This window comes from Amphiura filiformis, chromosome 14, assembly GCF_039555335.1.
Source record: "Amphiura filiformis chromosome 14, Afil_fr2py, whole genome shotgun sequence".
Classification (NCBI taxonomy): domain Eukaryota; kingdom Metazoa; phylum Echinodermata; class Ophiuroidea; order Amphilepidida; family Amphiuridae; genus Amphiura; species Amphiura filiformis.
In genome coordinates, this window is record NC_092641.1 from 14,593,765 (window position 1) to 14,607,926 (window position 14,162).

Consider the following 14,162-nt stretch of genomic DNA (forward strand, 5'->3'; position numbering starts at 1 on the left):
ATAATCAAAATAAGTACTGCCGATTGATCGATTTTGACCTATAGCCGTAGTTTAAGGCCCTCTATTATTGTCATTATTATTACAATAAATCATTGTTGGTATTGTTATTGTTGTTCATGTTATTGATTCATGCAGCTCGGGAGATTGGTGGCAAGTTGAATTAGTGACGACGGGTAGTTGTGGTTACGTGCCCAGTAATTATCTAATGCCTGATAAAACCGAACAGAAAATGCAAAGCCTAAAACTGTGAGTAAAAATGTTGAATGTATTGCCCGGCACTATAAGCAGGCTGTGATGCAGATGTACAACGTACCTCTAGAGTACAGCGTACTTCTAGTGCAGGGCATTATCATTTTTGACCCATCGCTATGGTAATTAATCATGTTACATTACTATACTTCTACAGCGAATTGCAATATAATCCATTTTATATGCATCCATCTCCCAAAAGCTCACACAAAACATGTCAAAAGTTCCGGAAGATCCAAGCAGTGGAACAGTGCCTATTCTGTAACATAATAAAGGTTTCTATACAAAAACGATTCTCTTATAAACCATCATGCGTACAGTTTCCACCTCATTACACCTGAGCACACATTTTCGTCCAAGAGCTTTCAAGCAAGCAGCGAATTGACTTCACACAGTTTTTGATTACACTACACGGTTGAGTGCATAGCACCATAAGAGCTGTGGAGCTTCTAGCTGAAAAATGGGCCTCTTTCATTGGTTTTTGTCGATTTTTTTAATATCAAACGAAAGCTAACACTTCCCCCAAAAAACACTAGGTCAACAGATAACGCAATTCAATGTTATAGCAAGGCGAATGTGGTAAATCAGTCATCTGTTGTAAATTACCTATCCAAGCCCTTTTTTTGACCAAAACATAGGTTTTAAAAGCCAAAACCTCAAGTGTTCCTTACACTATTTTTCAAATTGTATGTCATTAAATGAAAAAGCACACTTATAATGTCCATATACTAGCGTCACTAGAATGAGCAATGGCCAATTCTCTTTAAATTGCAAATCTTGTGTAAAAAGTTACTATTTTTGCCTGTTTGTCATACGGTTGTAAATTCAATGAAATATGACTTTGTTAAAGAGCGCTTATGACTTTGCTAAAGAGCGCGTATGACAAAACAGGCGAAATAGTAACTTTTTGCACAAGATTTGCAATTTAAAGAGAATTGGTCATTGCTCATTCTAGTGACGCTAGTACAGCAAGCCAAATAATTAAGGTACCAGTTACGTTCACCCCCTGTATATCCTAAACAAAGGCAGATATGTCATAATTGGAACAAACAGCCAATAGCTGCATCTTTTAGCTCGAATTTAAGACGTCATTCGTTGAAATTGTACAAGAAATAAAGACACGAGAAACCCAAGAAAGATTCAAATTTGAAAGTTGCAGTTTGCCACATTGCATGCCCTATTGTACACAAAGCGTCCGCGGACAAGAGAACTAGCGCCGTGCTTTCATTGATTAAAACGAAAAACTAGCGTCGTGCTTTCATTGATTAGAACACAAAAGTGCAACTTTTTATTTGATATCTTCATTTATAGGTTTTGGATCACCGTTTCTTTAATTCTCAACCAATTTCAACAAATAAGGTCTTAAATCAGAGCTAAAGAGTACAGGCATTGGCTGCTTGTTTTAATTTTGACACATTTGTGTATATACAGAGGGGAACACAACTGCTACCTTAATTCTTTTGCTTGCGGTATAATGGACAATATAAGTGTGCTTTTTTCATTTAATGACATGAAATTTGAAAGGAAATGGTGGGTGTAATATAGTCCTAACCCTCATCCTTTTTTCGGTGCACTTGTTACTGGTTTCGAATCAATTGCAGTTAAAACATATATATTGGACAATCCATTTTTATAAAATCATAATCATAATTTTCATAATAATTATGAACTTATTGGCATGATTACAGCTGTATTATGTTCCCTGTTTTTCTTCAAAAAAGAAATGTGGGTTAGCACTATATTGCCACCGACTTTAAACCTGAGGTCCTAGATTATCTATGAACAACAATTTTGATCTGGAATCATTGAGATCATTGTTCAGTTTTGACCAAAAAATTTATTTTTTACATAGGATATATTTTGAAAAATGACTTATGCATCATGGAAAGTGTATCAGTTTACTAAGATGAATGTTTGAATCAAATTTTTTTTCACACATGCATTGTTATTACCCAGTTTACACAGATTTGAGGTTAAAGGTCATTAAGGGGTCACTTCCAGTATAAAACCAAAAGACAGCCGTATGTCACGGCCGTGTAATTCCTTCAAAAAAATTTATTAGCTAAGAAAAACATAGGAGAGTGACGGTATGTGCACACATGAACAATGTTTAATTAATGTGGTAGTTTTACTTGGGGTCAAAGGTCATCAATACCTTCAAAATGCTACTTCTCCCACAAATTACGAAGGACGGTGACGCAACTTGCACACATGCATTGCTATTACCCAGTGTCTATAAATCATACACCGATTTGAGGTCAAACGTCATTAAGGGGTCACTTCCGGTATAAAACCAAATTCCTTTAAAAAACTTACTAGCTAAGAAAAACATAGCAGAGTGACGGTATGTGCAAATTATGTGGTATTTTTTTTTATTTGGGATCAAAGGTCATTAATGGGTCACTACCGGTATAAAAGGAACTACCTTCAAAATGCTACTTCTCCCACAAATTACGAAGGTAGGTGACACAACTTGCACACATGCATTGCTGTTACCCAGTGTCTATGAATCATGCACAGATTTGAGGTCAAAGGTCATTACGGTCCAAGACGAAAAACATTCATCCCTTTTGTCACAACATGGCAGAGTGATACTATGCGCACACAAGCATTGACATAAGCCAATACCTATGGGGTTTTCGTAGATGTTGGGGTCAAAGGTCATAAATGGGTCCCAACACGTCTGTGTTCATGGTCTTAGACCACAACTATACTGCGCCAATAAAGTATCCTTACACTTGAAAAAATAATCATAATTAGAAAACTAAACAATATTGGGGTAAGTTTGTTTTTCATTAGATGCACTGTCTAATCCTGCACATTATGACACCACATTGAATCCAATGTGACCTCAAGAAGTAAAGTTACAAGCAACTGAATAGACGAAGGTCCAGTTTTAAAAGTGACAAATTGGCCTATACAAGGCGCAAAAAGATTCCAACAAGCCGCAACAAAGAGACAACACAGTTTCCTCTATGAAGCGTTATTTAAAGCAGTTTTTATTTAAGTTTTTACTTCTCTGTACTTTTCATAACTTTCATTTTATTTTTCAGTTCTTTTGTTTCAGTTTTCTTTTGCTCCTTTTGTTTTAAATTAAAGCCAAACGCATAAATCAGCCATTCATCACTCTCAAACCAGATGTCTAGTCTGTGGAGTTTTGAATAGGCCAGTTTGTCACTTTTAAAACTGGACCTTCGTCTAATCAAATGCTTGTAATTTTGCTTCTTGAAGTCACATTGGATTCAATGTGGTGTTATAATGTGCAGGATAAGCATTGGGGAAATTTACCCCAATATTGTTCAGTTTGGAAATTGTGATTATTTTTCCAAGTGTAAGGATACTTTATTGGCGCAGTATACATGTATGTCTAGTTCTTTCTTCTTCTTCAGTGACCATTACATTTGCTCTAGCACTGACATGCTTGAACTGATTTTAAACTAACTTGGTCGCAAGCATCACTGATCATGCCCCTAGATGTCACATAAAACTCGTGGGGTCAAAGGTCACTTAGAGGTCACAGGGGTCAAAATGTGATTTCAACTCAAAATGCTACTTCTCCCACAAATTACATAGGACAATAATGCCACTTGCTCACATGCATTGTTATTACCCAGTGTCTGTAAATCATACACAGATTTGAGGTCAAAGGTCATTAAGGGGTTACTTCCGGTATAAAACGAAATGCCTTCAAAATGCTACTTTTCCCACAAATTACGCAGGACAGTGACGCAACTTGCACACATACATTGCTATAAGCCAGTGTCTATGAATCATACACAGGTTTGAGGTCAAATGTCATTAAAGGGTCACTTCCGGTGTAAAACCAAATATCTTTAAAAAAAATGTTATTAGCTAAGAAAAACATAGGAGAGTGATGTATGGTCACACATGAATTCGTCGTCCGTATTCCATAGTGGCGTATAGTGATTTTTGGTCATTTTTTGAAAATTGGCACATATGTTTTTAATGATGTTCTCTTTCATTTTTCTAAGTCTCATCAGTCATAATTAGCTAATTAATTAGTAATTAATTAATTAAATGTGGCGTATAGTTACAAAGTGACATTTTTGTATTCCATAGTGGCGTATCGACCATACGCCACTTTTTATACACATTTTATAATTATGAAATATCGGCAAAATGAAAAACATCGTATGTCATAGTGGCGTACGCGTATCGGACCTATACGCCACTATGGAATACGAACGACGAAAAGTAACGCCATAGGGATTACACGGCGACCGAGGTGGCGTACGGTTAACGTAAGGTTAGGGTATTGCGTTTTGTTCGTTTTCCATAGTGACGTATAGTTTTATTATCAGTTTGCCAGCAATAGTATGTATTTATTTCTTTTGAAAAATATATAACAATAAAATCTATTTAGTTTACTACAGAAATTTCACATCATTTACAAAATATAATAAATGTCTGATTTACACAACTCGATTTTAAATTGGCTTTTCTTCAAACCCGATTTTCTCGAAAAGTTGTTTATTCGCGGCGCCCACTATACGCCACTATGGAATACGGACGACGAATTGTGTTTACCCATTGTATATGTGGTATTTTTTATTTGAGTTAAAGGTCATTAAGGGTTCACTTCCGGTATAAAATGAAATATCTTCAAAAAAGTTTATCAGCCAAGAATAACATAGCACAGTGACGGTATATTCACACATGAATTGATGTTACCCAGTGTACACGCGGTATTTTTTATTTTTGGTCAAAGGTCATTAAGGGGTCACTTCCGGTCTGAGACCTTCAAAATGCCCCTTCTGCATGTTCTGCCACAAATAACATGAGAGAGTGATGATGCCAAGTGCACACAAGCATTTGCCAATGTCAATATGATTTTCATAGATTTTGGGGTTAAAGGTCATTAAGGGGTCACAACACGGCTGTGTTCGTGGTCTTAGACCACAGCTATATCAGTTATCATTTGAGTTCTAGTTAAGGGCACATGCTGCCAAAAAACCTCTATAGGCCTATATTGATTCGTACTTTTGGACCTAGACCCACTATACACATGTTAAAATACATGTACACTAACCGTTGAACGGAAGAGCAACTGATCAACTGTAGGGCTCGACAATAAGTGAAGGCAAATTTTGTACATTTTGCGCGTTAATGTAAAAATCGTGCTTGAAATTACAAAGTTTTCCATTGAAAACTATGTAATAGAAAATTTGTGGTATTTGAACAAATAGATCAATGGACTTACACTTTAATCAATGACGCTTCATTTTTGATTTCTCTAGTGAACTCAAGCTTGGTGGAGTGGACGAATCTTTGATCTTCCTTCTTTCAAAAATCGGATGTGGTCAATTCGGTGATGTCTGGAAAGGTAGTAGATATAAAATGGCATAGAATTAAAGTAAAGTAGTTTTTCTATCAAATTCCCGATTTACTTCTCTTGGCTTTTCATTGGTTTTTTCTTTCTTCCTTTCTCTCAACCTTTTGCTTCTTTCGTTTTTTCTATCTTTCTTTGTTCCCCTTTCTTCCCCCTCCCTTTTTGTTTCTTCCTTTGTTTCTATCTTTCTCTCTTTCTTTCTGTCCCTTTTCCTTTCTTTTTTTTCCTTTTAGACCGGCTTCAGATTGAGCTAGGTGCCACCTGGAATAAATATTAATGACACAATGTTTTCTTGAGTCCTTATCATGCGCATCCTAGGGTGGGTTGGAAGAATATATGGGTGATCATTCAAAATGGTCGGCAAAATAGCCACATTTTACCACAAAAAAAATATATTGGCCATAAGTATTACTTAAAATACAAATTAAACCATTAAATATGGTCACATACCCTTTATAAACTATCATCAAGCATACATTCCAAACATTCTATTATATAATTTTCTACTATACACGCAAAGGACCTGTGCTTTTAATATCCGCGCCCTGGGTCCGCCTAATCAATAATGAGTCTATCACCATGCTCACACCATAGTTAAACTACTGTATCCCTGTAGGATTATCTACTGACCAGGTGCTAAACAACTCAATAAAGTGGCTGCTATACAGTATCCAATCAAATGTACATATCAAGTTCATAACAAGGCATTATTCAAATAATGGTCAAAGGTCAACGTTTCCAAAGAAGTACAGTATAGATGTAGACGAAAGCTTTCGTGCGGGAAACATAAAAACATACTCGCCAGTCATGCGCTTTTTATGAGATTTGATACGGCGCTGAAGTCTCTAGCTGTTCCATAATCAGTTCCATACCCTGTTTCCAGACGAACATTTGTATGTTGTTACAAGGAATTTAAAGTAATTTTATCATCAAGTGACCCATATAGAGGAATACGACATCTATCGTGAGCCAATCTGCATTCTGTTGCCTGCAAAAGCCGACGATCAGGTAAACATTCTAAAAGGAGCGTGACTAGATATTCGCGTTAATTTCATGATAAGCATATTGAAGATAAAGATTTTTTAAAGGACATTCCTCGTATTCAATATATCTGATGTGTCTCAGGTCCCACAAAAAATACTGTGCAAACGTTGCTATCCGAGCCCTTAACCCAAAGAAAAACGTGTGAAAAACATTCTTTGTGAGATTGATTGATTGCTTATGAGCTCCTACTCAGCAACACTTGGCGTTTCATTTTATTTCTTTTATAATAAACTACACATTATTGTTAATGTGTATTACCCCATTGGAATGGTCCAAAAATGTGTCTATTTGTACAAATTTAACCATTGTTAAGTACACACTTCATGGTGTTTGAATCTTTAAGAAAATTTTTATCTTACAGCCGATATTTTAAGTTATGCACCACTTTCCATAGGGCTTATTTTTATTGAGACACCCTGTATATAGTAGGCCCTACCCCACGGTTGTTTGATGTGATAATTTATTATTTTTACAAAAAAAAAACATCCTGTACAACACAATTTTTAGGCTTAAACAGTTTAAAAAGCCGTATTATACTAATGTATACAGATGCTTTTGAGTCATTTTAAACTTTAATTTCCCCTTATTTACAACATTATTCACTTTCACAGCATTTTTTAAAGCTTTTTTGGATATAAAATGTATCTATTTATTACAAGATTGGTGGCGCTATTTAGATACTGGAAATTACTCTTTCAGGCTTTTAATAAAAATAATTCCTTTTATTTTTTTGATGTAATATGTTTATAAAATTTCTTTGTTGTTTGTTTCACCTATTCCATCTGTTTAAATGGCAGTATTGATTACCTACCCCTTGCAAATTAAGAAATATAATTTATGATAAATAGCGCCATCTATAGTTTGCATTTTCTTAATAATGAAGCCAATTCTATATACATCGAACAACCGTGACCCCATAATTATACAATATTTTCGCATTATCGTATTCATTCTAGCGTGAAGCTGAATTTATACTCCATGGCTGAGCGGTGAGCAATTGGTAGTTGACCAATATAGTAGCGCGCTTTTCCCAACGCCACAAAAATGTCCTACCTCATTGGCTAAAAACCAATCGCTATCGCTCAGCGATGTATTATAAATTCAGTTTAAGTTGGGTCCTATTGGACTCATTAGAGACATTGCGATTTTCCAAACGCAGCACGTGGAACGTACGTTTTCGCGTACGTTTTTACGTACGTTAACACGGTGTTAAATATTGTTAGTCTCGATTCCAGACTGGATTGTGCTCATTCGTCACGAAGGAGAACAAGACAGCCAGAATAAAGACTATAATATTTGATCTAATCTAACAGCTTCTAACCTAGGTCGATAGAGGGCATAGTGATTGAAAAAATAACAGTCAACTGAGTCTCTGCTTAAATTCAAACAGACCGCTTTTGATTTTGATTAAAATTTTGACCTACATGCTGATTAAACCTAATAGTTTTTGTGCTCCCCAAATATTATAGTTGCCCCAAAACATATATTTTGGTAGATTAAATATCACTACATACATACATCATGACTTTACTTTCAAAATGAGACTTTTTCGTCCGGAAAATTGGGCGCGTTGCATGGACTTAGACATGAGGTAAAATCAGCATATTTCAACGTAGCATCTGCGTTTTTATTCTACGTTGGAATCCAAAATGGAAAATCGCAATGTCATTTTTAATGCAAAGTATCACACACATTTCAATGGGCAATCTCGTGTGAATATTGCGTTTAAATTTAGTCCATTTTTAACACATCTTCATAAATAGCTAAATACGTGACCTCGCTTCGATACAGGAGAGTGGTTTTGAATAGATCAACGTACGTCCGATGTCTACGTTTGGAAATCGCAATGTCTCTATCGGAACGTTCTAAACGACCCCCACGACTGTCAAGGTAAAATGAATTTAGTATAATTGGCCTAAAGGTGAATCAGTATAGCAGAAAGCCTATACATTGCTGATCAATATCATTTGCCACTGCGTGACCTCTATTTTAATCGCCATTAACTGTGAAATGGACTTTCATTTCAAAAGTTTTTAATCATTAGAATTAATTGTATGGTTCTGTTTTATTGTCGAAATGTAGTCAAAATTGAATAAAAGTCGACATGAAGAAAAACATTTTCAAAATTTTACCAAAAATCTTGTTAGGTCCGAGATTCACTAGAACATTTTCTTTCATGACTTTTTTCAAATAAATAATAACAAGAAATGTCTTTAAAAAGACAACACCATGGATGAAATTCATGTTTCATAATTTTACATTGACAAGTACTTGGAATGCTAGTAATTTTTTGTGTGTAGCACATGCACAACTAACCGGGTTGGAAATGTTGTTACCACGAATACCACCAATGACATACTATAAGCTAAATTGAAAAATGTGTGTTAAATAGGTCTACATTTAATTTATACTTAATTTATACTTGTACAAACAAAGGGATCAATGGAAATCACATCCACCGAGTTTCGCATCAATCCATCAATCTATATTCAGACGACTTTGTGATTACGTTTTATGACATGACTTTGAACATTCTGACAATCCAACAATATATACTTATTCCACCTCAGGCTCAGATGACCTGTAACAATTATAATCAAAAAGACTGATTACTCAATCCCAGGGGTTCCCTGGCTCAATTCAATCTTTATTTTCTGAATGTGTTGATTATAATTGTTACTACTAACTGCCCAGTTGCTCTACCAAAATGTATAAAACCAAAGCAACTATCTACCACAATTACTGGTATTTAACCCCCCCCCTCCCACTAGTGTCACTTCCAACATCAATTAGTGATGGTATAAACTAACCCTAGTTAACAGTGCAGGTGCCTGGGCACCTTATACCCAGCTTGGTTCCTGTCTGGTCAGATAATTGCTCATTATAATTGTTGAATTAGTGGTCACTTGTTGACAGCTTATCAGTAGCCTGGATCAACAGGGGTGCATTTATATCATTTTTCATAGAGCAATTGTTCAAAATATTTAATGTCAAATGGTTCCTAAAAACCTTATTTGTGAATGGATTTTTACAGTTGACAAAACAAAATGTATGTTTAATATATCAATTATTCCATTAACAGCAATTTCCTAAGTTTCCATCCATAAATAATCACAGAGTATCATCTGTTTACAAAATAAGTGTTTATTTTCAGATTTCCAATTAACCATTATCAGTATTATCTGGTAGGGTGCCAAATCAAGACCTTGCTAATAGTTATAGTCAGAAACAGGTATTTTGTCCTGTAGTCCCTGGCAACCCAGTCTGCTTGTGGCTCACTCACAAACATACACGACAGAAACCGGCTGTGAAGGAGCCTAATGCACGTAAACAACTTCCTTATAACATGTATAATAAAATCCGATTTTGAGTATAATAAAGAAAGTTATGCATATGCAAAATGAAGCAATTACCTATTGCTAACTTGGTAAAATGCATACTGTAGCCCAATCTTGTACATCATAGCACCCAGTTTTGGTTTGTGGTTTCGAAATGTTGCAATTAAACATTAGTTCTTTCAAATATGAAACGCTAAAACCCAAATCTAGAACAAACAATCATATATTTAGAAAGATATAGCAAACTTTCCATGATAGAGATTGGACCCAAGACAAAGTACACCCAAATTAAGTGTCAATTCAGAATTATCCCACCATGGTGGAAAAACCGAGTCTCTAAGTTAATTGGACAGACAGTAGCAATATTGATCACAGGTTCAACATTGATGGTGCACATCAATGACCGAACTCTCTAGTTTTATATTTGAGCATGGTCACTTGTGTAAGGTCATGGGAAATTATTTAAATAGGCCTGTAATGTGATGGTTGCATTTCAGCTCGCGCACTTTTATTTTTGAGATTCGATTTCATTACGTTCCCGAGGACGGATTTCCTAATATTTGTAAAGGCCAGTTTGTCACTTTTAAAACGGGACCTTCGTCTATTCAATTGCTTGTAACTTTTTTCTTGAGGTCACATTGGATTCAATGTGGTGTCATAATGTGCAGGATTAGATAGTGCATCTATTAAAAAACAAATTTACCTCAATATTGTTCAGTTTTGAAATTGTGATTATTTTTCCAAGTGTAAGGATACTTTATTGGCACAGTATATACGATCAAATACGTGTAGGTTAATGACAACATTTGATTGAATGGACTGCACTGCGCCATGATTACGGTAAGGACACAGGTTCAAATCCTTTGTTGGAGCCAATCGATAAAAGCATGCAGGGCCTCTATTCTGTCATCGACGGTATACCCAGATACAAATAGTTGTAACTTGTGAAAAAGCGTGATTTTGACAAAAAACATTAAAAAATGATACTTTAAGGTATTGCTTAGTTTCTGTATGGCACATCATACATACACATGTGCTGTGGTCAAAAAGGTAACAATTGTGACCAGCTCCAAAAAAACCCGGAACAGGCCGCCAGGCATGTTTTTGAGTTATAGGCCATTAAAGGTGACATTCCCATAAAAAAATCAAACTTTGGAATTGCTAATTTCATGGTATTTGACCTTGGGACTAAATGTACTTTCAAATCATTGAAAGTACTTATTAACGAGAGGTTTATTTAATCAATAATTGACAGCTAAACTATGATAATCCCTATTCAATCCCGTGTAAAGCTGGAAACTATTAGCCCAATTTCTCAGCAATTTCACGAAAATATCAAGGTATCATTTATAAAATAACCCATATCTTGAAAAGTATTGATGCTGTGTATATAATTTTGATATGATATTAAAGCATATTGTCCGGTGCTTACATTTTTATGCAAATGTCAAAATGCGACTTGTTCCTGATTTTGTCAGAACGGGTCACAATTTTGTGTTTGTTCCCTGACCCACCTGCCATTCCAGACAACCCCTTAACACTATTAAACACCATTGGAACACCGGTGTTCCATAATCTTGCCTTATTTAGCCTTTATTGACACAGGCATCCACCTCTATTGAAATAAGCTTATTGGTACTTCAAGCTTAACAATGAATTCAAGATACAAATCAACTCTCTTAATCCCGAGCTTAATCCCTTGCGTTTTCGTGTCTGAACAATACTGAAAAGATAAAAAGACCTCAAGTCTCTGCGTATTAACATAAAATGCTAAAAGAGGCTATATTAATTGAGAAGAACTCAGGGAAGGAAAATCGATTATACTAAATTTGATAAAAACCACTTGAAATCACTCCACACTCCCTCACTCGTTGATACCAGCCGGTCATTGGAACCAGGGTCTAACGAATGACCTCATTACTGTGTATTATTCCCGTAGACTTTACGGTCGAGTTTTGATTTAATCCTTAAAGGGCAGGTCTATTGCAAAAACAAGTTTATCTCTATTCGAAGAGAATAATTATTATATTACAAGTTGACACTCGTTGCAATTTGTTTATGCGTATTTCTCCTGAAAAAAGAAAAAGTGTGTGGGTAAAGTTCGGGCTCGTACGTGTTCTTCCCCCGTTTGAAGCGAAATTAATTTTCAAGGCAGCTGCTGATGACGTAAGTAAATGAAGCGGACACTGTATTATGCTCTCATTTACTTGTGTGATCACTTTGACAACTTTGACATTAGCAACAATGAGTTGTTCTATTATTTACCATAACAATGCTGCATAACAATATGCAAACTATTGTTCTCATTTGGGAAACAAAGCGACACACAGTATTGTTACTATGCGTTTACTTTGTAATATTTCATCCAACTGAAACTATAATAACTATATCATTGCAATATCGCACAGGGAAATCAGATATATGAGTTTGTGGACTTAACACGGTTTATATGCTAGTCTCAGATTGATAACGCTGAAATTCTAAGCTCAAATTGTTTTTTATTTTTTAGCCCAAATATTTCTCATGATATTGATACACATATGAATGTAACATCGCAATTTACTAATATAAAAAAAATTAAAAAAAGCGGCTGATTTTATCCATATGTTTAAAAACCATTAAATTTGTAATACTTAATTCAGAGTTTTTTTCTGTGAACAACAACAGTATACGTTCTGTGCATTGAGAAAGTTTATAGTCCTTTCTCGCAAAGCAGGCACAGTCATTTCATGACGTCAACTTTTTTCTAGGTCTAGGTCCAAAAAAGAGTCATTTTCATTGTCCTCATAATATTAGCTTGCCAATGATATGATGTTGTCCGAGCAATATACATGTATATGACCTTTAACTGTAGGCCCTATAGATGAGTTGACATCTGGCGTCAATGCCTGGCAGTATGCGCACACATCATCACAATTGCCTTTGTTTTTTGCCTGGCAGTATGCGCGTGCATCATATTTTGTTTAGGGCTCGTGTTTTTAAAACTCCCGCCACATGACAATGAGGCTATTGAACAGTGCAGTGGTTGCATGGGGTTCACTCAAGCATACCAGTCCCTTGCCTTTGTTGATAAATATTGAGGTCAACTCATCTATATAGGCCTACATATTTTACCGCAAGCGATAAGACGCGTTTCAGTGTTGTTATCACTTGGGGGGGGGGGGGAGGTACCCATGTGCCTCTTACATAGATTTGATTTTTGGACATTCAGTTTTGAGAGATTGTTGAATAAAATTATAGAGAATAACTAATTATGCCTTTTATTTAATTTCAATGTACTCAAAATCAAGCGATACGTAACACTGAAGAGGTGCTGGCAATTAAGGCCCTGAGACCCGGTACGTTGTCTGAAACGGATTTTTTTGCTGAGCAACATGTATTGAAGCTGCTGAATCACAAAAACATCGTTGACTTCGTTGGAATCTGTAAGGTAAAATTTTGCTGCCCTCATTCACTCCCCCTCACCACCACAACCTCCCATTCTGCGCACCTATGTGCATCTAGGGCTATAATGGCTGAATATCACTAAAAATATTCGACAAAATCTTTTGAGCATAATCTTTGGAAATGTTTTTATCTTCTCTTAACTTAGTTTCCAATAAATACTTTATAAATCTAATGATATGTACTTAAAGTGTATCTAGCTGGGAGCAGTCTATCATATGAAAATGTTGACCTTTCGTATTAAAGATATAAGACCTCAAATTGTTATATCTGTAGTACTCCATACATTCTGCACTGAGGAACGATATTGGTCCTGCTATTTATTCTTTCAACCTTACTTTATTAAATGTTTAATGAAGCAGAACATACACGACGCAATTTTAATTACCAGACCCATTATTCAGTGAGCGAGTTATGTGCTCACTGACCATGATAAGAAGCTCAGCAATTGGTCAAAATACACGAAGCAATGTGGCACACCTACATCGCCTGCTTAATCATTACTTTGTACAGCAGAGACACTAAAATCAACACCCGGGATCGATACACATGAATGTGCTATGCACGATTTGATATTCAGGCGATAAATCTTTGGATACCGGGGTAGAAAATGATATCTCCCGCAATGTTTTATTCTAAAGAAGCTATATTTGTTTGCTTGCACTTGAATATATGTGTTGAAAGGATACGATAGTCCATATTTTTTTGTTTGCACTTGAATATATATGTTGAAAGGA

General features: G+C 35.6%; 1 protein-coding gene across 1 annotated transcript in view; it reads left to right on the forward strand.

Annotated features, from left to right (window-relative positions):
* Positions 1-14,162, forward strand: part of LOC140169762 (uncharacterized) — a 123,081-nt gene that overhangs the window by 96,551 nt on the left and 12,368 nt on the right. The window contains exons 23-25 of the mRNA XM_072193068.1: positions 136-246; positions 5,508-5,593; positions 13,272-13,411. Coding sequence (XP_072049169.1) covers positions 136-246; positions 5,508-5,593; positions 13,272-13,411 — 337 coding nt within the window. The remainder of the gene's footprint in view (positions 1-135; positions 247-5,507; positions 5,594-13,271; positions 13,412-14,162) is intronic.